Raw genomic sequence first — 22,106 nt, 5'->3', positions numbered from 1 at the left:
CAGGAGTCGAGATAAAGAGAGAGAGCAATAATGTACCTCATCTTAATCGCCAGGCCACTGACTTACAGTTGGAAACAGGAAGGTTTTCTGCCATTTCTAAACCTTACAAAACCAAATAGACATAATGTGTATTAAACAAGAAAAATGTATATCAAGTCTGAGCATTCGATGAGTTTGGGCAGCTTTATGGCTATTGACAGACACAAACGCACGCACACGAAATTTGCGGTTGCCTTTGTCAGATTTCGCTCCACTCCTTCTGTCTGTTTCCTTCTCTATCTCCTTTTCTCTCATTTGTTCAATCTCTCTCTGTCTCTGTCATGATGAATCAGGGTGAGGCAGTGGTAGGCACAGCGCTGTGACTCGCCTACTGCAAGAGATCTCTGTCAGCTTCCTCCCTCGATCCTTTGCCCTCCCTTCCTCCATCCCTTCCTCCCCCCTCCTCTCATGCCTTTCACACTTTTACAGCATACTAACGCATTTGTGAGTGTGTGTTTAAGTGCATGATGTGAGAATATTCTGAGCTGTTGTTTACAAGAAAACACCAGCTCATGCTCACCTTCAGTTACACTCTTTGGTAGATTTTCTGGGACAACAGAGTTGACTGTGAGACTCTGATTTGCACTATTTGTTATGTGCCAAACGTAAGTCGAGGGCAGGAACAGGTTGGGGAAACAGACTCCACCATTATTTATACAACAAAGTTTATATGATGGTATAATGGTAAGTATTTATATGAAGTACACAAACTTAAAAGCTAAAACTGTTTGTCGTTTAAGTAAAAGTGCAGATTCATTTTCTGTCAAAGGATCATTTAATTATCAAAAATAGTTGCAGATGACTTTTCTGTTGATAAACTTATCGACTAATCATTTGAGCTCTAAAATGTGCCGTCTTTCATTTTGAACTGTCGATCAGTCAAAACAAGTGAAGTGGAAACTTTGGGCTTTAGAAGATTGTGATGGGCATCCATCACCAATTTTGGTATTTATTTTCATTGGCATGGTCTGCAACAACAATTAACAGCTGTGTGACTCGACAAGTTCGGCGTGACACGCTGCAGTAGCTAAGAACTACGAAAGAGAGAAGCTCAAGTCCACTGGAGGTGGTCGCCAACGCCATCAGGCATGCAGCCAAGTTCACGCACCCAGGGATTTTAGATATGCCATAAACACATCAATCAGATTACTTAAAGAGTTTTTAAAGGATTTACCTAAAAGATGCAGTGGTTTAGGTTGTTTCTTTCTAGGCAGAGAAGCAGTTGTCAGTGTCTCAGGTATGAAGGATGCAGACTCTCAAGCATCACGACATGTTTCATTGACCATCTACACCAGTTAACTTGTTTACTCCTATTATATTTATCCTCTTATTTTAAATGATTTATGGCTGCATAATTATCAAAATAGTATTCATATTGCAATATGATCTTCTCCCATTTTTAAAAAGCAGGAGTTGCAATATTTGTTAAATCCAAAATGTGTCAAAATACCATTTTACTTGTATGTTTGTTACAGTTGAAATTAAAACACACACACAAAACATGCACTAATTTTGCGCGCGCGCACGCACGCACGCACACACACACACACACACACACACACACACACACACACACACACACACACACACACACACACACACACACGAACGAGAGAAGGCTTGAACACTGAGTAAAAACAAACCCTCGCTCTAAACCCTTGGGAGGTGGGAGTTAAAAGTAACACTCCCTCCATCCTTCTGCTGCCACCAGAGATCGCATCAAGGCAACCACACACCCTGAGCTCCACGTCTGTCCCTCCAAGTAAACAGAGTGCAACAGCCGACCAGGCTCCAACTGTTGTTAGATATCTTTAGGCTGCCCTGTCATAGTTAATGACATCGACAACAACAAACCGTATTGACCCCGCAGAAAACAAATACTCAACTTTTCTTCTCCTGATAGCAATTTCAGGTATCTGAACTCTGGGTATCTACTCATACCAAACCGGTCCGATACCACTATTTTCAAATGTATAATCTGTTTATTAACTGCAATTGGAATTATTTCTATACAAGTTATGGTGTTGTATTGGTAGATCCTTATCAAACAATACATTTGTTGGTGGAAACAGAACAAGAGGAGCCAACAGCTTCTCTTGCCAGCAAACAAAACAGACGACTTTGTGGATTATATTTCAGTGAACACTTTTCACACATACACTTAATCATTAAGTGTGAAAATCACAATTCCAATACATAAAGGTGTCAGTAAATCAAAAAAGGGCTACTGATCCAGGGTGGAAATACCAAAGTGAAATATTGCTGTAAGAGACTACATCAATACCACGAAAACTTTCAATGGTTATACAACAATGCTGGTTAAGGCACCAAGAGACCCACACACATACGATCTACTGCTGGACAGCCAAACAGTACCCTCCAGGTCAGGTCTGGCTCAGTACACCCCGAATCACACTCAAAGACAGGCAGATTAAAGCATTAATCCTGTTAGGACCTCTTACAGGAGCTCATGGCAACAAACTGGCACAACTAGCAGAGCACATGCGGATATGCGGATATAGACACACTCAAGCGCCCACCAAAACACTTTTCAAATACACACCCAATACCGATACAACTGTGGCAAAATAAATGAGATGGCACTGACCGTGACTCGGGCTGAGAGCCATGTTGCCCGAATTCAAGGCTTCATCAAAACGAGCGAATAACGCCTGTAACCTGGAGAGAGAAGAAGAAGTGTTAGAGCAAATCATACACAGCAGCAGACAAATGAAATACATATAATTGCATGCATCAACATGAGACTGAATTAGGAAGATATCTGCAGTCATCTTTATTGACAAAGAAAATGTGCGAACACACACACACACACTTGTGACACAGTTGTGTGTCACAAGTGGAATCATCAGCAGCAACATGTAGACACTTCAGTCTGTCTGCCTGTTGTCAGGTGGGTGTGTCACCTATCACGCCAGTCACACGCATGAAGCTGCAGCAACAGACGACTAGAGTCCTTCTGGCACCAAATGCACAAAAACGGACAGAATCTGCATCAGTCAATCCATGTGATGTGCAAGTAAGACTGTCTTGCATGTTGAAAATACAAAGATCCATCCCAATAAGTCCAGCAAAAAAAAAAACCTTTTCGCAACAAAAATAGCCTCAAACATCACATGCACACTGAGCGTTGTTGATACACATTGGTTACGCATGAATGGTATAACAATAACACAATGACCTACGTCCTGTAACGTGTCCTTATATCTCCTTGCCAAAAGGATAGCCATGGATGTGAACACACAAGAAAACGAGTCATACACACCGTTGTCTGTCTCTCTTTCTGTCTCTAGGTATCTGGGTGCTGGCCCACAACTACAAGACAGCTAAGCAGCTCCTGGTAAGCGACGATCAGCGTTGCAATGGGCTGCTCCGCCGTGCAGCGCTTTCACGTGGCTCCGTTCCTCTCATTAGCATACTAATTTGCCTATTCAGTTCAGAAACAGCTCAGCCTCAAGTCGTCTACACTCGTTTGCCTCAGTATTTCCCAGTGGACTGATTAATAGGTTGCTGCGCAGCGTTGCCTTAGCTCCCATGCTAGTGACACACTCCGGTCCAACATGGTGCAGTGACTTCGAGAGGGAGGGAGGGAGAAAGGAGGGAGGGCGTGAGAGAGAGAAAGAGAGAGAGAGAGAAACAGCAAAAGACCAAAGCATGCTATGGGCATACGATGAAAGCACCACCTACTGTCGCACATACGTATTGTATGCTGAGCACACGCACACGCACACGCACAGAAATCTCCACACTGGACAAAGAGTTAAATCTCAGTAGGGCCATTGCATGAGTGTGTGTGTGTGAGAGAGATAAATGAGCCAGTTTGTGTGACAGGCAGCAAAGAGATTCAGTTACCCTTTACATAACCTCCCTCCCATTCCCAGACACGCACACACACATACCCTTGTCAGAGGGGGAGGGGCTGTACAGCTAGCGGCAGACAGAAAGCAAAGCTGCTGCTCCTCCCCCCTCTATGTCTCTCCTTCTCACCCCACTCGCCTATATTCACTTCCTTCCTTTTATTCCTTTTCTTACTCTCATCTCCCATTTCTTAATTCCAGGATGCGATCGACAGTTTGCACTGCTGCCCCGTTTACGCTGAGCCCTCGTCCTGGGGTGGATCCACTGTCGTTGAAAAGGGGGTCACCTCAACATGTGTGCATGAAGCAGGTGTACCGAATGCTCATTCAAGCAGGATTTGGCCAAACTATAGGATGTTGACAGTTGTTACAGGTTAACTTCATTTTACTGTTAACAGGGACTCAAGTCTCGAACAGTACTTCCAGACAAATCACTGCGAGACTTTAGAAATACATCTACAGTAAGTTAGAGAAATACTTCTATAAAGTTAGTTAGTTTTAGTAATATAAATGATGTTTAAACTTCAACAACAATACTGATCAATACAATAATCTGTAACAGAAACACACACAAAGAAATAAATCCAAGTAGTCTGACCCGATTTCAATGCAGGAGAGGGCGAGCTGGGTTTAACAGCCGGGTTAGATGATTCTCGCTGACAAAATCGGACTGACTGCCAAAGCAGGTTTAACCCGGGTCAGGTTCACTGTAGGATGAATGATTTCATCCGACACTAGCTAACGTACACAGTGTAGTGTGTTGTACTTAACACTAACCAGATTAACTGACCTGAATGATGAAATTAAACTAATTTCCAATCCTATTTTGAACAGTCTGGGACCTCTTAAGGGACAAACCTATTTTGGGGGTAATAGCATTTTATTCAACTGACACAGTTTTTAAACTACATATTTAACCTTTATTACAAGGCTGTAAAATTCAGGAGACTTAACAACCTGACACACACTGATTTTATTTAAAGATGTCCCTTAAACCTAAATCAGCCAATTTAAAAACTCATAAACAAAAGTTTGCTTGTGTGTGTGTGTATATATGTATAACAAATGACAATTCAAAAAAGGTACAACTCTTACTAGGAATCCACATTAAACAAGAGACGTGAACGCTACTGAAGGGATGTCATTCGCATGTCATCCGACATGCGAACTATGGGGAGACCAGGGATCGAACCGTGACACTCTACCTATGAGCCACAGCTGCCCCAATTTGTTGAGGAATGTAACTTTTCATACAAACACATTTTGTGTGTGTGTGTGTGTGTGTGTGTGATTTAACACTGGACCTGGATATGATTTCAAGCTCTTTTTCAAATTAAAGGGGCGAATATCATCTAAATTGTCCCTTGAAAAATGATTGAACAGTAATCCAGACATGTCAAGTATTTGATGCAGGTAATCTTATGTTCAGGGATATGATAAAAGACAGTCCTCTAGTCATCTCCTCACTTTTAGCCTGGTATTCCTCAAATACCATCTCTAACTTTCCACCTCTTACTCTCAACACTAAACTCCCTTTCTCTCCATAATCAAACGCTAGCTCTACAGAGTTTATATATATGATCTGTTTAGCAAGAACCTAGCCGACACAAGCACACCAGTGCTACAATATTAATAGTGAATACAGTAACAAAACAGATATTTGTATTTATCACAACAATTAATGCCAAAAGATAAACATAGGTATAAAGATGCCTTTATCCACATTACATTTCCAGAGGAACAAGCTTCTGTAGCTGCAGAGACAGATACAGAGACATAAGTCTCTGTATCTGTCAGACACACGCAGTCTGTATGAATCCCACATACACAGACAGCGTGTTTAAACCAGAGACAAACAGGCTTAATGTGTTCAACACATGACACATGGCTAGCATTCACAGACGCAAGACTCATACTGAGCAGTCAGCACACAACACTGGGGTGGGGGGTTTGTGTGTGTGTGTGTGTGTGTGTGTGTGTGTGTGGGGGGGGGGGGGGGGGGTCAGTGTGTGCTTAGAATAACCCTCAAGCCAGCACATGTAACCAGGACGACCAAAGAGAACGAGACCACTCAATGGACCTCTTTAGATGACATAAACACACACACACACTTTCTCCAATTTTTCCACAACTCTGTTACTCCCCCCAACGCCTTTGTACCCCATCTTTCCCCTCCCACTCTCCTCCCCCAGTCAGTCAGCATTGTGCTCTGGATGAAAGTGCCTCTCTGTGTGTGTGAAGGGCAGAGTGGTGCATGGTGTGGCCTGGGACAAACGGAGTGCCAAGGCCACGGGACCCACAGGCCCCCCACACAACTCATCCTCTGCTGTGCAGAACAGGAACACGCACGCGCGCACACACGCACACACACACACACACACACGCACGCACACACACACACACACACACACACACACACACACGCACACACGCACACACGCACACACACACACACACAAATATAAACAATGCTCACAAAGAGAGAGCTTTTAAATAACTACCACATAGAAAATAACTCACCGAGCAGCTGACAGACCTCTCTTCCCCAGGTCGGCTCGGACCCTCTCTCCAACGTGACGATAAACATCCACCAATGTCGCTATGGAGGCCTCGCGTACCTACAGACAGCAGACATTAATCAATTTAAAAGTCCTGTGACCACACACACACACACACACACGCACAAAATGGTATCTTTGTTACAATTATGGTAAATTTACTTTAATAATTCTACACAGATTGCCCACCCCTGCAACTGGAAATGCATTGAGAACCAACCCCTTCAGGGCCAAACTCATCCCCCTAATAGGAGACCACTGATTTGTTAGTTACGTCATGGGTACTGTTGTGATTTGGTAGTGGGATGCCTGTAAAGGGATTCTCTGCCACTGAGGGTGGGCGGGCCTGTTGAGGATTTTGATTGGTCGGGACACTATGTGGGTAGATAATCATTGGGTAGACGATAGGAGCAGATTTCAGCTTTGGGGTGCAACTCCACAGGATGCTTAAAACCAATCTCTCTCTATCCCTCTCTCACACACATTCAGCTGGTACTGCCGTGTGGGTTAATGGTTGAGTGTTGGGGCTCATGATTCAGCAGTGGAGCTGGAGGGGAGAGTCTTCGGAGCCCATCTCCTCTCTAATAACAGTAATAATCACAGAGCTGCCTTCATGCCTGCCAACACACTCTTGATGCTGAGAGTTAAACCACAGGCTCAACTACAGACTGATACAAGGACGAAACACAGGTCCTCTGCCCACTTTAACAAACACAGAAACTGCAATGGAAGCCGATACATAGGCATGTCGATCATGTCTCATATTGCTAAAGCTGTGACTCTTACCTGTGGGTTCTGGTCTCCAGTCAGAGAGCAGAGATGAGGAACTAGCTTACTGAGGCTCAATGGCTGGGCTCCGTACCTGAAAGAGAGCCACAAAAAGACATGGAAATTATTAGGATGAACTTGACCATCATTTAAATACATTTTTCAGTGATGTGGAAAATGCTTATATACTCAGGATGTAGATTGGGAATTTTTAGAAAGTCTGGTGTACATTGTGAGTAGGGTTTATGAACCCCAGGATATGCTGAACATATTTGGCACAAACGACTACATAAATTGTACTTAATTCATAATATTTGTATTTATTTAAAAGGTAGTCAAGAAAGCTATACTCACTGCAACATGAAAAATCAAACGTAAGAAGGCAATACACCGTCCCCACCAATATTGCAATCAGAATATTAAAACTAAGTTTCACATGGTTACATCCTTTTTCAACATCGTACACAAGTGACAACGGTGGAAATCAGTTTATCATACAGCACATCTGTATTTGCAGTGCACATCTTTACTTCCCTTTTATGTAAATTATATTTAATATTAAGTGTTAATGAAGATGGCCTATTCATTGTGTTTTTACCATGTCCCTCTGTAATGTTTCACTCCGTTGTGCTGTCACACACTGTGATATCTGGAGTTATATAACTGTATAAATGTGTAAAAACCAGAAACGTAAGATTTCTGTGCCATGTTTTACTTATTATGCAATGGATAACTGTGCTTTACAAGCAGGTAGCAGCTTTGCAGTTAACGTAGTGTCATTTTCCATTAGCAAAGAGATGCTACATTTAGCATCTGCGTGTGGTGACATGAGGGTGGAAAATACATTAAAATGCAACCTGAATATTTCTGAACTGCTGTCAAGATGCTGTCAAACAAGAAGAAGCAAGCAAGCACCTGTTCAGTCTTATGTTGACATGAATATAAGTGTGATTGTTTAATGAGCTTGCAAATGCAAATTTACCATGACAGCTGTATCTCTACAATCTCTGACTCTGCGTTATTCTACAAGAGCGGAAATCCTCTAACAACTATTTTGAGGAAAAAAGAACAAACTATTTCATTCATATGTGAAAAAAGCAGTGCATTTTGTGACATTGAGAGGAAATAATAAACAGTGAGAAAATGTAGGATTGCGTGGCTGCTAGACCTGCACAAAATAGACCAAAAGAAAATATGTAATCGGAAAGCACTCCTACTGCACTGACCAACAAACTCAGTGCTCCTCTGCTATTATGTTATTTAGTGCAAAATTGACCTCTTTCTATGCAAATGAGGCTCATTGCAAAACAGTCAGGTTCACAAAGATCAGTGCCAATAGCGACACGCAGTGAAAGTATTGGCGTCTCTAGAGAGTTTGTGGTAATTGTCTGGGGTGCATTTCTAAGTGCTGTCACACCGAGACTTTCCAGTGATTATGGCAACATTGATTGTAGCCAGCCAAAGCATCATGGCAGTGTTTGTGCTGTAATGGGCTGCAATTCATTATGAATTCAACCCCTAGTGTAGTTTATCCAGCAAGCCAATATCCATAGGTCTCCTTTTCTTTTCTTTCTCCAGATGTGTGCCCTTTGACCTGCCATCTCTAAACGAACCGGCATATTTACTTTGGAACACAGTAGGAAGATACAGTCTGATACAAACTAAACATTGACAAGCAAGTCCTCCATCAGGCTTGACTTCTGAGCATGACACCATGTGAGATTTCCTATCCGAGAGAATTAAGAACGGATTTTTAAGCCTCTCTGAAAGCAGAAATGAGCCGACTATGTTTTAAAGTATTTTAAAGTCACATGACAACAGTGGTGCCATTCACAGCACACAGGCCATGTCTATACTGGCAAACAGTTAAGAAGATTAACCCTGGAGACAGAAACTGTGTGTGTTTTTAAGCCAACTAAATGGGCATGCTCATAGAAAGAAGTAATAAAAACACATGGAAAAAAGATTGATCAACCCCTCTTTGTGCAGATCGGGGATTAACTCATACCAAAGACTCATGGCGTCAGTATCGGATTAAGATGCAGAATCTTCGTTAGAAATAAATCAATGAATTGGTTTAAAGTAAATACAATAAAATAAGACTAATCTGTCAGTTTGGTCTTTGTCAACTAAGATCTCTTTTATTGACAAGTCATTTTAAATGCTTTTTTCATGCTTATTTCCAAGAAACCTATGAGCACATCTATGGTAAAAGTGGTGCTTGCATGCAATTACTTCTGGAAAATTTTTCTGGATCCGTCAACAGGATCAACTTATCGATTAGGCAATTATGAGTACTAGTCAACTAATAATTTCTTTGTCCAGGGAAAGTCTTATTCTCTGGACTAAAATATGACCCTCTGCCCACAAATAGAAAGAAAATACGCCGACACATTATAATTTACAAAGTATTCTTTCACATTTAACCCGGAAAGTGACACAGATGAAGAAGGGGAAGCTACTCACGTGGTGAGCGTGGCACTGAGACAGAGGCAGATCCCTTCTCGACTGCGGAAGTTCTTGTGTTTAAAACCAGGAAGTAGCCTTTCCCAAACATACTGGATGCAGGAGAGAGAAAAACAGGAGGGATGGGGGGGGGAGAGAGACAGTGTAAGTTGAAACGAGCAGGAGAAGGTATCGCCAAGCGACTCATCAGGGGTTTGAGCAGATTATGGAGTGCACATGAGGTTACAATCTGTGGAGATGTGCGTGTGTGTAAATCATTTAAAGTAGAGTGGAGATGTAGCCTGTGTACTTCCTTTTCTACCCAGGAGAGGGAGCCCAACTAATACATCCCTCAGCTGTCCAGACTATTTTTTTGATATGGGGGTGGCTGTGATTTGTCTGCTGTTATTTTAGATGGAATAACTACAGTTAATCTGAGGGTTGCTACCTACTTCAGTTTATTTGTATGTACTGGATATTCTAACAGCTTCACACAATACAACACTATTTTCACATAGAAACATATCATCTACAAACACTGCCTGAACTTGAAATGCAACAGCAGACCTGAAAGTATTTTAAAGCTCGACATTAAAAGGATCTTTATTTGACAAAAACTGTCCCTTAGTTTTGATGTTGGTCATGTTACATGTGGTGCTTGAAAAGAATCACTCAAAATAATAATTTGGCTGATATGCAGGTATCTTTCACAATTCATCTAACCATCTGACCCATATTACAAGAGGGTTTGTCGGGTCCTGAGGCTGACATCTTCATGTGTATGTTTGTGTGGCTAACCATGGGCGAGGCCGTCTGCTCCATACAGCGGAGGATGACAGCTTGGCTGTTGTCCCTGACCTGGTCCTTCCCATCGCCCAGCCTGTCCACCAAAGCTGGCAGAACTACAGAGAGGAAATAAGATGGCGGGAGAGAGAGACAGAGAGGACAGTCAATGTACGAAAAATGCAGTTTAATGTGCAATTTTTTTTATATCAAGTACAGGACAAATGAAGCAACACATGACATTAAGCATTCCTGGATTTAAAGACCAAAGACAAGAAAGACTGCCCCAAGTGGAGGGCTTTTAAAACACATAACTATACAAAGATATATGTGTATCGTGTGAGAGAGAAAGATACAACAATGTAGAAGCTTTCACAATACCACCATCGACACAACGGCTCTGATGAGTTGATTGGAGAGAGGACAAGAAATGGACCGTGACTAAAATAATGTCAAGATCATCAAAGGCTCTCGTGTCAGTTTCACTTTATTAAACACACAACTGCTCCAGTAGAGCCTATGTAATGCAGTGACGCACACTGTACAGAAAAAGAACGAGGGCCTTTAAATGACAGCATTCAAGTAAACTATAAGCATTTTGGCCACTACTCAAATGTTTCAGATGGTTACTCTAATCCTCTGTGAAATGTGGAACAGCATTAGCAGGAGGGCCCTCAGCTTTAAGTGTATTTTCAGATTTAATATTAGATGAACAGTTATTTGACTAAACATCATTTGTGGGTGACAAAATGAATAAATAATGATCAGTGGAGGGATCATTTAGAGAGTCTGGTGATATGAAGATGTATTATGTTCAACATATCCCACGAAAAGACAAAATTTGACAATAATTTGTTCCTATAACAAATGTTCTTATTATTCAAAGCCCGACATAGCTTATTCGTATGTGCATTATGCTTCCAAAAACTATTAAAATGCATCAATGATCCAAGAAGTTGCACATGTTTCTCAGTGAAAATGAATGTGAGCACTGAAGTTTCTTTTAAGGAAATCCCACATACGCGGTCCTGCTTTTAGAAATATTTGATTAATTTAATGAATAAAATACATTTGTGATATTATTACATTGGTTCTATTTGCTCAGGAAGAACTAATGGGCTTCTGAATGAGTGCTGTGGGCATGATAGGGGAGTCAGAAAGTACTGACGTGAACTAGCAGTTTTGGTCTTTTCATAAGATTTGTTGCCAGCCGTGTCCTTTAACTCAAAAAGTCCCAACAGACTGTACTCTGGTTTAAAGGGTTTGTCCAAAAACATAACCCCGACAAAATCTGGTCATTCTTTCCCTGGTTGACCATCAAATGGAAAACGTAAAAGTTTCTGAGTTACATAAAACTTAAAACCTCCCTTTGATATTCACATGATGAGATAAAAACAAATAGACAGAGAGTGGCCTGAGCGCAGAGAAACGCACTCCTACCCACACTCCTTGTCTGAGACTACAGCATGGGGAGTGATGTCATCGGCCCTTTTCTTGTGCTGTGTATGTGTGTGTGCACACACATACATAATGTTACCATAACAGCTGGTTGCCTTGGCAACAAGGACAATAACCTCAAACAGAAAAAATGACAGGGTGACATTGTTGCCCCCAACGTCGTCTACTGTAGTAAACATAACACACACACACACACACACACACACACACACACACACACACACACACACACACACACACACACACACACACACACACACACACACACACACACACACACACACACACAAACACACACACACACACACACACACACACACACACACACGCACAAACACAAAAGGAGGATCGAACTGGCACACAGCTGTTGGGCCAATCACGGCACTTTATTTGATCTGTCACATTGCAAACAATAAAAGTATTATCAAGTTCAAGTACAGACTTATGTGATCTGCTAGTTTGACTTCCACTTTACAGCTGGACTTTTCTTTGAAAACCAACAGCACCGTATTAACGTGCACACACAAACGGTATAATGGCAGCAGCCTCGAGTCAGTCCTGTAGATCAATACAACCGGTCAGGCGCAATGATCTCATCTTCTTCCTGTGTGTGTGTGTGTGTGCGTGTGTGTGTGTGTGTGTGAGAGAGAGAGAGTGGACAGGAAAGGAGCGATGGAAATTAAATCAGATGGAGGGAGCGAGATTCTAGAGCCAGCGGTGGCTCAGAGAACTGTTTTTATCATCAACAAACACACACTCCTAGACCATAAGCGACTTACAGTGTGTACAGTATGTGTATTTGTGTAGGCGTATGTGGTAGCAGACTTTGCACTGTGACAGGTCTAGTCATCCCAGAGCTGCAGGATTGAGTGTGTTTGTTGGTGACAAGAGCCTGTCTGGCTGACAGCGACAGCTGGTGACACCTTTAGTGGGCGCACACACAAGGGTTGGCACTGACATCTCTCACTTTCTCTCTCTCTCTCTCACACACACACACACACACACACACACACACACACACACACACACACACACACACACACACACACACACACACACACACACACACACACACACACACACACACCATGAAATCTGATACAAGATTCAGTGCATGAGGTCATATAAATGTGAGGTGTGGTTTTGGGTTCTAATAAACCGAGCTGCAGCATGAAGGACAATTCAGATCCTAAATATAGAGACTAAAGGATGTATCGTAGCGAGGGGGTGGGGCCCGGCTTTAGAGTGGTGCTGCCGATTCGTCTCAGAGGAACCACAAAGTGGAAGTGAGTAACAAAATGGAAGATGAAAATGTTGAAGAGTCATTAATACAACAAACCATAATACTTCATTGACTGGTGTATTTTTGTACAATTTGGGAAATAGTAACGATTTCTGATATTTATTAGCACTCAATGCTTAAGATCAGGGAAGGATGAAGCAGAAGACATTAACATTTGAGTTTCATAAAAAGAACGAAGACATCCTTTTAATCAAGGAATAACAAAGTTCTTTGTGTCCAAGCTTACTTTTAGAACAACATAACACTAAATTAATGAGTTTCACTGTAAACAGAGCGTAACCTAAAGAATCTTCAGGATGGGGATAAATTAGATATCTCACCTGTGCCCAGGTATCCTCTGAAACGCTCTCCCAGACGGTCCACAAACGCTCCGCAGATGTCTATCCCCACCAAAGCAACCTAAGAAACAGGGTGAAAAACAGTAGGTGTTATTTCATAGCAGCTACTTGTACTTTTCATGAAAACGTTGGAGTGTCACTGTCTGCTTACAGAGTCGCAGGGTTGACAGGAAGACACAGGAGCTGAGGATTAAATCATTGCAGAGTTTTTTTTAAAGACATTTTAAGTCCAACCTTCTTTGCGGATTCCTGACTCAGCAAAAAGTAAAAGCTGTGATGGGTAATTTTGTCATGTTCAAGGAAGATTCAAACCAGTCAGTCTGCCAACCGATTTATAAACCGATTGAATCCCCAAATCTAGATATCTGGATGTGCCTTGTTGTGTGACAAAAATACCGTACTCCCCAGTGACTGGTAACCTCAAATGACAGTTTTAGTAAAAGAGGAACTGAACTACCGAGCTACTTGAGTCATAGAGAAAAAAATAAACAAATGATAAAAGATACTAGTGGAAATCTGGGTAGAAAACAGCAGAATGTAAAGTTAAAATAATTCTACTTTTATTCTGAAAGCCAGACGACCAAGTTGGAGTTATTTTATATTTTCCACGATTCAGCCATTTGCACTATTGTGTTAAGTGTTTTATTGGTGTGCTGTGTAATGTGTGTTGCTTTTACCTTTGCTCTACACCGAGAACCCAAAGACAAAGATCCACTGAGGCAGACAATGAAGTCAATCGTATATTGTTTTCTACCACTTCACTCCCTCTGCAGGTTTAAGAGGTTTTCCATCGATTGTGCTTCTAGTAGCTATAGTGACAAATTATTGACATGGGGTTGCAGACTGAATGAGCAGCAATGTGCAGTGTACAATATTTACACTGAGCTGCTGGGATGTTTTCATCTACCTGTTGAGTTGAATAGAATTAACAGAAATTCAATACAAACGTTTTAACCTCTGGACATCATCCTTGAATCCCCACTCTGTCCCAAAATACATTCACTTGTCACGACGTCATCAGTAAGTGATACCCGAACCAGCTCCTTCCACTGGTAAAGAAGACCCTTACGTGCAGAAAACCTAATCAGTGGACTCTCTGAAGTAGACATTGCAGATGCTAATGTCCTATTTAAGTTACTGTAGCAAAGGTTACTGTGTGTGAACAGCTGTGGCACTTTTTCATTATGTAACCGCGTTGTGCCCTCCTCATATCATCTACATTACAGCAAATAATGGCATTCTCTTAGAAATTTGTTAAAAAGTCAAATGCCTTCCAGATGTCGACATCGGTACACTGAAGTCTTCTCTATTGTCAATCATCACTGTCATTTCGCACATCTGTCTTGTGATATGACTCGCAAGGGGACCGTAGACTGGATTTTTGACAAGTGGTAAAGTTGAGTTTTCCACTGTGTTTCTGATTAGGATCACAACCCACACTGTGCTGTGCTCTTGGAATGCTTGTTTTGGCAGTGCTGCGGTAAAACTGAGCAGTCCAAACAGAGAATCCATTAAAACATTATTCTCCACACTCCTCTGCCTTGCGTGGAGTCAGACTACAGTTTTTTCCCTTTTTTGGTAAAAGGAAGAGCACAGCCAGGTAACCACATAAACAAAAAGGGGGAGGATTGGGGAGATGAGGAAAAGTACAGGGACGACGGCCAAGCATTACCACAGAAAATGAAAATCACCTTGAGAAGAAACATGAGCTCTAGGTCACTATGATGACTCCTTCATACTGACCTAAATTAGGGGGAGGGAGGGAGGAAAAACAGCAGGAGAAAGAAGAAACTGTACAGGAAGGAAGCAGCCCTGAGGCCTTCCCCCTCCAACCCAACAAGCTCGGTGCCCACAACCGTAAGTCATTTTCACTTGGAGAGAGAAGAAGAGGACAAGATAGAGGACGAGAGCTAGAAGATAGGCTTGTTATCGACCTTGGACAGGAGAAAATGGATGGGAGGATATTTTCTCCTTCAGGTAAAAGTCTGACCAGGGATGAGGGTGGAACGAAGAGGGAGGGAAAAGAACAAATTCCATCATCTCAATAATAATAACCATCAGTGATGCGGACAAAGCGATGTCTAGAAGGACAGTGCTGCATCTTTAGACTACAACCGTGAAAACATCAATGTGACTAAGTTCTGCTGGAGGAAAGAAACCTGTAGATATTTAGCCCATGAATGGCTCTTTGTGATGACTTAAAGGTTGTTGCGTGTGGGGGCTTAGCCTGCTAATACGCATACCATATACACGGTTTACTCTGGATTTTAGAGGGGCCCTCAGTGACTTAAAAGTCCGTGGTTCAGACAGAAACTTTTGAGAGATTGAGCCAAAAAAAAGTCAAACATTTATTGTTCTCAAGACTCTCAATTTTTTACTTTTATCTCTTTTAGATCATGTAAATTGATTGTTTCTGGGGGAAAATAAGTTATTTGAGGTCATACCAGGTTCCATATCAGGCTCTGTGATGGTCATGTGTCACTTTTATGAAATTTAACACATTAAACAATTATGAATTATAACAACAAACACAATCAACAGAAAAGCTGCAGCTTTAATTGATCCATTATGTGTTAAAAATAAAAATGTTGGGCTCTCATATCTCTGTGCAATTGGTAAGCATGAGGCAAACTGCTGTAACGCTGAATTTTGTGATACACAGAGATGGCAAAACATGCATTTGTTTGGTATGGTGCAAGATTCCATTTGTCATATTATCAATTATGACTACAGGTGGTGCACAATATTAATGAGGATGATGGAAAGGGAAAGTTAAATCATAACTATTGTCTGTATTTGAGATTAGATATTTGACCAAACTTCCATAGTTTGGAGTTCTTTGCCTCACCACTGATAACACTTATCTGCTCACAATAAAGCACCCGAAAATGTAATAAAGCAATTCTCTTCACTAAAATGTTTCTACAGTGAAGCACCTTTAGGAAGAGTTTAGTCTACAGGAAGAGCAGGTTATAGAAATGTAGAAAGGGAAAACCATATACTGATGCTGTATTGGATACATTTAACCGATAAATTGCTCACGGTGGAGTTTGTGCACTGTATCCCACAGTTTGCATTGTGATGAATAGTGTATAATGGTTTGCATGTCAAAAATAATGAAGCATATTTGACACTCAAGCTTGAATCTAAACCAAAATCAGAGTGTCTGGTCAGGGCAGCCTGGAAATATCAAACCTCCATCAGTACAGTCGTCTGGCTCTGCTGTCCATAAATGCAGCATGCAATATTAATGCCCTCTGTTTTCATCTCTGGGATGATGCGAAAGCAAAGCGAAGAAGAGGAATCTAATGTTCTACCTACTAAACGAGGAAAGAAGAGGAAAATGACTTATTATAAGAAAAGAAAAAAGAGACCCAGACAAGGACACACAAGTGAAATGTGGCAATGAAGAAGGCATGGAACAGACGAAAGGCAGTATTTTATTCATTCCTAGAAGAGGAACTTTAGTGCGATGGCTGCCTTTTCCGAACATTTAATGTATTTATGAGTCCAGACTTGTGTTTTCCACTCACCTACCGTCACTCTATCTATCCTCCCGTTCTGGATTCCCCCTTTTTTGTCCATCATTTGTCAACTGCATCATATGTCTATTCATCCCTCACTCTGTGTTGACTCAGCATCTTGTTTACAGCTAACTTCTCCGTCCTTTGGCCTGATAGGCAGCCACTCAGCATCACTAAAAGCCTGCCGAATGAGGCCTTGGGGGGTCACAACTCACCCGCTCTTCCCTGCCAGACAATGAGCTCATGTTACTGTACGTATCATCCACATGAAGGAGCAAATCTGAACAAAGGCACACGTTAACTTGTTACAGCTGTAAGTGACATTCTTGGAGGTAGATTTAAGAGGTGCTGATGGTTTACTTTTTCACATCAAACATGTGGAGTCTGGTCAGTCATTTGAGAGGATGTAGGAAAACTGCATCACGTAACCACATTCATCATTCAATCAATGAAGTCTTAACAGCAAACTGCTTCCCTGTTTCTATGAATTTCTACGGTTAGCGTATATAATTACTTTAAAAACAAACTATTGGAACCTTGCATTTTTTATGATGGGGCTCTGTGTGAAATCAGAGCATCAAGGAAAGGGAGGATGCTTTGAGGAAAATTGTGGAAAGCTAAACCTAATAGGTGGTCTTTGTTTATTAATGACAGAAAACAAATGCTCAATAAAGTTGAATTGGTGTTTGAAATGACAGTCGTCAATTGAAATATCAGTATTGGCATGTCTTTATCTACCTCTTTGTGTAAATGGAAATTAGTTGATCTTAGTTAATGACAGTTTTATGAAAACAAATAGGCAAAAAAGTCAAATTATCATGTTCTACCACTAGGAAGAGACTAAGAGAGGATGCGTTCTCCATGCTGAATGTACAATTTCCACACTGGTACAGTCTTACTGAGTCCTGCATATTAGTGCAGACAAGTCCAATCAGTTCCGAAAACTCAGGCCTCAAATTTCAGCCCGCCTTGAAAAACATTTCAGATCGCCTTGCTTTGCGGTCTGGGTCTGGGGTGATACCTTGGCAAAAATGTCACATTCCAACATATCTGAGATATGAGGCCTCCACGTACACACACAAAGCATGAAGCCGGAGAGAAAAATAAGAAATGGAAAAAAGAGTGTCTGTATATGTGATCGCGAGAAAGAAAAGGAGAGAGCGAGGGATGGAGAAGGCATAGGGTACAACGAGTCTGCTAACCCCTCCCCCATCCCATCCAGTGCTACAGTAAACCACAGTCCTGACAATGGGTCCTCCTCAACACAGACAAATTAAGTCTCAGCCAATTTAACTATATAAAATAACAACCCAGAGGAATGCCCTGCTAAAGTCCTACTCCATCACTGGGATGCCATTTAAATGTCTGCTTAGTGTGATCCAGGAAAACACTACAAGAAACACACAACCTTAAGCTCTTTCTTGGTTTGGTAAGAAGATGTGCTGTACATAAAACCGCTAATTTAAATGTGTATATTCTGCATTGGCTTAGTCACATAAGAAAAGGGTTTACCAGTTGGGTCAGGGAAATCCTATAGTCCTCTTTAGACCACTTAGGTGATGACAGCTCGTTTGAAAAGCCATTTCTCTGCTCAAGTTCATCGCATTAAAACCAAACTCTTGGCAAGTATCACATAATTCCCATTACTCCCCTCAACGGGTAAAGTGGTGGAAAATAATTCATGAGCAGCCTGAGAGGGTGACTGCAGCAGTGACACTGTGATAACCTCCGACGAGGATGATCTCTCACCTTGAAATTACTGGAGTTCACCCATCCCGTCAGCTCGTCAATTGTTTTATCGAGGCGAGGTTTGTCCTGCTCCACGTCCGGGGAGCGGTCCGGGTCATTGATGAAGAGAACGAGATCCTGGCCGACCTGCAACCTACGTGTAACATCTTTCTGCACTACCTGCTGGTAAAAATAGTCCATGTTGTCATGATCCTCCATTGGGCACGCAGTGCCGTGTGGCCTGCCACTGAAGCCGGCCGGAGACAGGAGACGGTGGTCAGTGAGACGCTGTGTTGTTGACCAAAAGCGGTTTTAAATGAAGTTCCGATGAGGGGTCAAGAGACTGGACTGTGTCTGACTGATGTTTGATCATCAATATGCAATCCCTCATAGAAAAATACGTTAGCGCTGGAATCTCCCTCTGATAAAATAAAAAAAAAACTCCACTTTGTACGACAAAGACTTAGCTTGCTCGCTTCCTTATTATACAACGTTAGCTCATAAGGTTGAATTAAAACTGCGAGAAAGTTCCGCAAACGTGTGACTCGGGTGGCCCGGAGAGGCTTCCTTCAACGTATCAACATCAAAACAAGCCAGCAATCCCGCTTGGCTAATTGTTATGCTAACACAAACGGCAGCTAGCGAGTTAGCACAGCGACCCAAACAAGGATGAACTGCTCCCGTCAGCTAGCTAGCTCACGTTAGTTTCCCTCAGGCCTCGCGCCTGGCTCCACTTCGCCTTTCTATTCCATGACCACGGGACGAAAAAGTCTGCTGGGCTTTCAGCCGTCGGTTCATCGGCCGTTAAAGTTGCACCAGTTGTCCACAAAGAGGGTTCAGCTCCAGTCCCGCGGTAACTGGTTTCACTTTAATCCAGTAATAATCGCGGCCGCCACTAAACCCGTTAAGAGGCGCTGAAAGCTTGCGCGCTGCCGGTGACTGCAATTCACCAGATCGGGCCGATGGGTCCTCGGGCGCCGCACAGCTCGCCAGCAGAATGCCTGATGGAAAATCACAAATTACCAGACGTGCTGTGGCCCTCACTTGCGCCTAAATAAGGACATAGATACACTAGCTAAGTAAGTGCAAACATGAACTATTTGTTTCATCCCTTCTGGCAACATAAAGTAGCTATGTTTTCTGTAAAGGAGTCATAAATGAAACAGACCGCACTCGCTATGTGGGCGTGTCTGCCGCCTCCGCGGCTCTTGGGTGACATCTCGCGGTTTAACTGCGATGTGGCCTGTTTTCAGTTTGCCGCAGTTTACTATAAATTACTCTTTAGATGTTAGGACACAAAATATTACTCAGGAGAGACAAAGCACATTTACTATTAGTCACTTTATTTATTCATTTGTTTATTTTTCTCATAATTTCTTTATTTTCTTAAACATAAAACTGTTAGAACAGCTGTCAAAGAGAGGGCATTAGTATCACAGCCAGTCACATCAGCCATGTATCCATCTGAGTCTTTCTTCATCTTTTTACTGCTCTCATTTTTTCAGTTCTATCCATTGTTTTGCCAGTCTTCCCAGTCTTTGAGCAGTTGGCACTACACAGCACTTGCCAGTCTCTTGTTCAGCACGAAAATGTGAGCTGCTTCAGTTTTTTTGTATTTTCAGTGCTTTGAGTAGTAGTATTGCATGCCCAATACACGTGTTAATCTGCATGGCAAGACAGATACTGTTGAGATCCTGTTGAAGCCCGAGGGAGTGTCTGTAGATACTGAATAACTGTTGGTTCTAGGGCTTTTCAGTCACTGTATTCCTGTTGTGACATGTGTTTTGTAGAATTAGATACATGATTATTCTTCATTGATCAATCTAATAGATTAAAGCAGATCTATGTTAAATGCCATTTCTAAATAATTTCATGTTTTAGCCCATGTGCTGCTTTATTAAAAAGCAAGTGGATTTCTTTATATTCTATCAGAAAATTGCCAATTGCACAAAAATCACTAAATGAACTGTCAAATACATAAATAATTTGATTGTCAAAAAAGTTGAGGTGCTTTTTTCTCACATTCTTCAAAAACTATTATCTCAGCTTAAAGCAAATTCACATTTCATTTTGAAGCAAGGTTGCACAACATTATCCCTGATTGATATCCAAATACCACAGTTGTATCAGTGTTACTAAACTCACTCTGAATAGTAGGGAGACTGGAAACCTACTGATGTAAACAAGTTTTTTGTGGTGCTAACCTAATCCAGGATGTAAACAAATGCTTAAGGGGTCAAATAGATGCTAGTGCACAGGGCTACTGACAGGATTGGATCAGGGCCAACATAAACACGTAGAACACAGAAGAGGCCACTCATCCCAGCAGCATACAGAGTTAACGTAACACTTTTAGACGCTTTGGGTCAGAATCATAGGTCCTTATTTTGTTAAACAGCAACCACTGCCTCTTTTCCACTGCAAAAACGATGACAAACATATCTCCTTCTCTGGATAGACAGGCATTGACAATTACAATAAGCACTAAAAAAAAAAAAAGAAAATACAAAATTTTGAGTGAATTGCCAGAAGTGTTATTCTTATTTTTTCCATTGCAAAACATTCTCTGTACAAACACAATCTAAATCTCAACAAAAGTTGATCAGATGCACAAATATGTCACATGTCCCATTTTGTACTTCCTGTTTTTTTTTCTCTCTACCACACTAGAGAGTTGAGCTGGCTGTTCGTAAGCTTCACTGAAGATCACCATTACTTACAAGCCAGCTCTCCTCTCCCTCCGTGCTGCGTGTTTATTGGTCAAAGCAGAATGAATCACAGGATGGTCACATAGGTGTCATGTGATTGGTTGAGATGATACTCCACAGAGAGCAAACTGTTGTCCAAGATGACAACATTGTCTTTTTTTTTTTTGCCTGAACATGATGCATTGTAGTTCCATTGTTCAGACCCTCCTAACCCCATCTCCAGCTGTCCAGAGGCAGCCCTCTTCACCCACAGGTGGGGGTTAGGGATGGGAGGAGCAAGATTGAGTGGATAATCTGTTTCTGTCTTTACAGTGAGAGAGAGAGAGAGCAAGAGAGATAGAGAGAAGAAGAAAGAGAGTCCATCCATGTTGTTTCCACCCGCTCCTCCACGCCCAAACCCAGGGGGCTGCTGCAATCCTTGTTGGTGAGCAAGAATAGAGAGGAGGGGCGGGTTCAACTGATCAGGGGCAATCAGTCTATCTATTGATCAATGATCAGGAGCAGTGAGTGGGTCCAGCCCCTCCTCACCCCTACACCTACCCCAGTCCCTCCCCCTCCCCCCAATCCCATCAGCCCGTA

At 42.0% G+C, this 22,106-nt stretch overlaps 1 protein-coding gene across 13 annotated transcripts in view; it reads right to left on the bottom strand.

Moving 5' to 3' along the window:
• clasp2 (cytoplasmic linker associated protein 2) overlaps nucleotides 1–19,746 on the bottom strand; it is a 51,804-nt gene extending 32,058 nt beyond the window's left edge. For 12 of the 13 annotated variants that reach the window (XM_068575245.1, XM_068575246.1, XM_068575247.1 and 9 more), the window contains exons 1-7: nucleotides 18,841–19,745; nucleotides 13,550–13,628; nucleotides 10,484–10,587; nucleotides 9,707–9,798; nucleotides 7,259–7,334; nucleotides 6,435–6,532; nucleotides 2,648–2,718 (exon numbers count right to left, since the gene is read on the bottom strand). In XM_068575245.1, the coding sequence (XP_068431346.1) occupies nucleotides 2,648–2,718; nucleotides 6,435–6,532; nucleotides 7,259–7,334; nucleotides 9,707–9,798; nucleotides 10,484–10,587; nucleotides 13,550–13,628; nucleotides 18,841–19,038 (718 nt within the window). In that variant the 5' untranslated portion in view covers nucleotides 19,039–19,745. Of the gene's footprint in view, nucleotides 1–2,647; nucleotides 2,719–6,434; nucleotides 6,533–7,258; nucleotides 7,335–9,706; nucleotides 9,799–10,483; nucleotides 10,588–13,549; nucleotides 13,629–18,840 lie in introns of all 13 variants that reach the window. The other variant, XM_068575244.1, reaches the window with a different exon arrangement.
• Between the last annotated feature and the right edge of the window lie 2,360 nt (nucleotides 19,747–22,106).

This window comes from Clinocottus analis, unplaced genomic scaffold (genome assembly GCF_023055335.1).
Source record: "Clinocottus analis isolate CAN_PGR_092001 unplaced genomic scaffold, fCliAna1.0.p SCAF_14, whole genome shotgun sequence".
NCBI classification, from domain to species: Eukaryota; Metazoa; Chordata; class Actinopteri; order Perciformes; family Cottidae; genus Clinocottus; species Clinocottus analis.
This window is presented reverse-complemented; position numbering and strand designations above follow the sequence as displayed.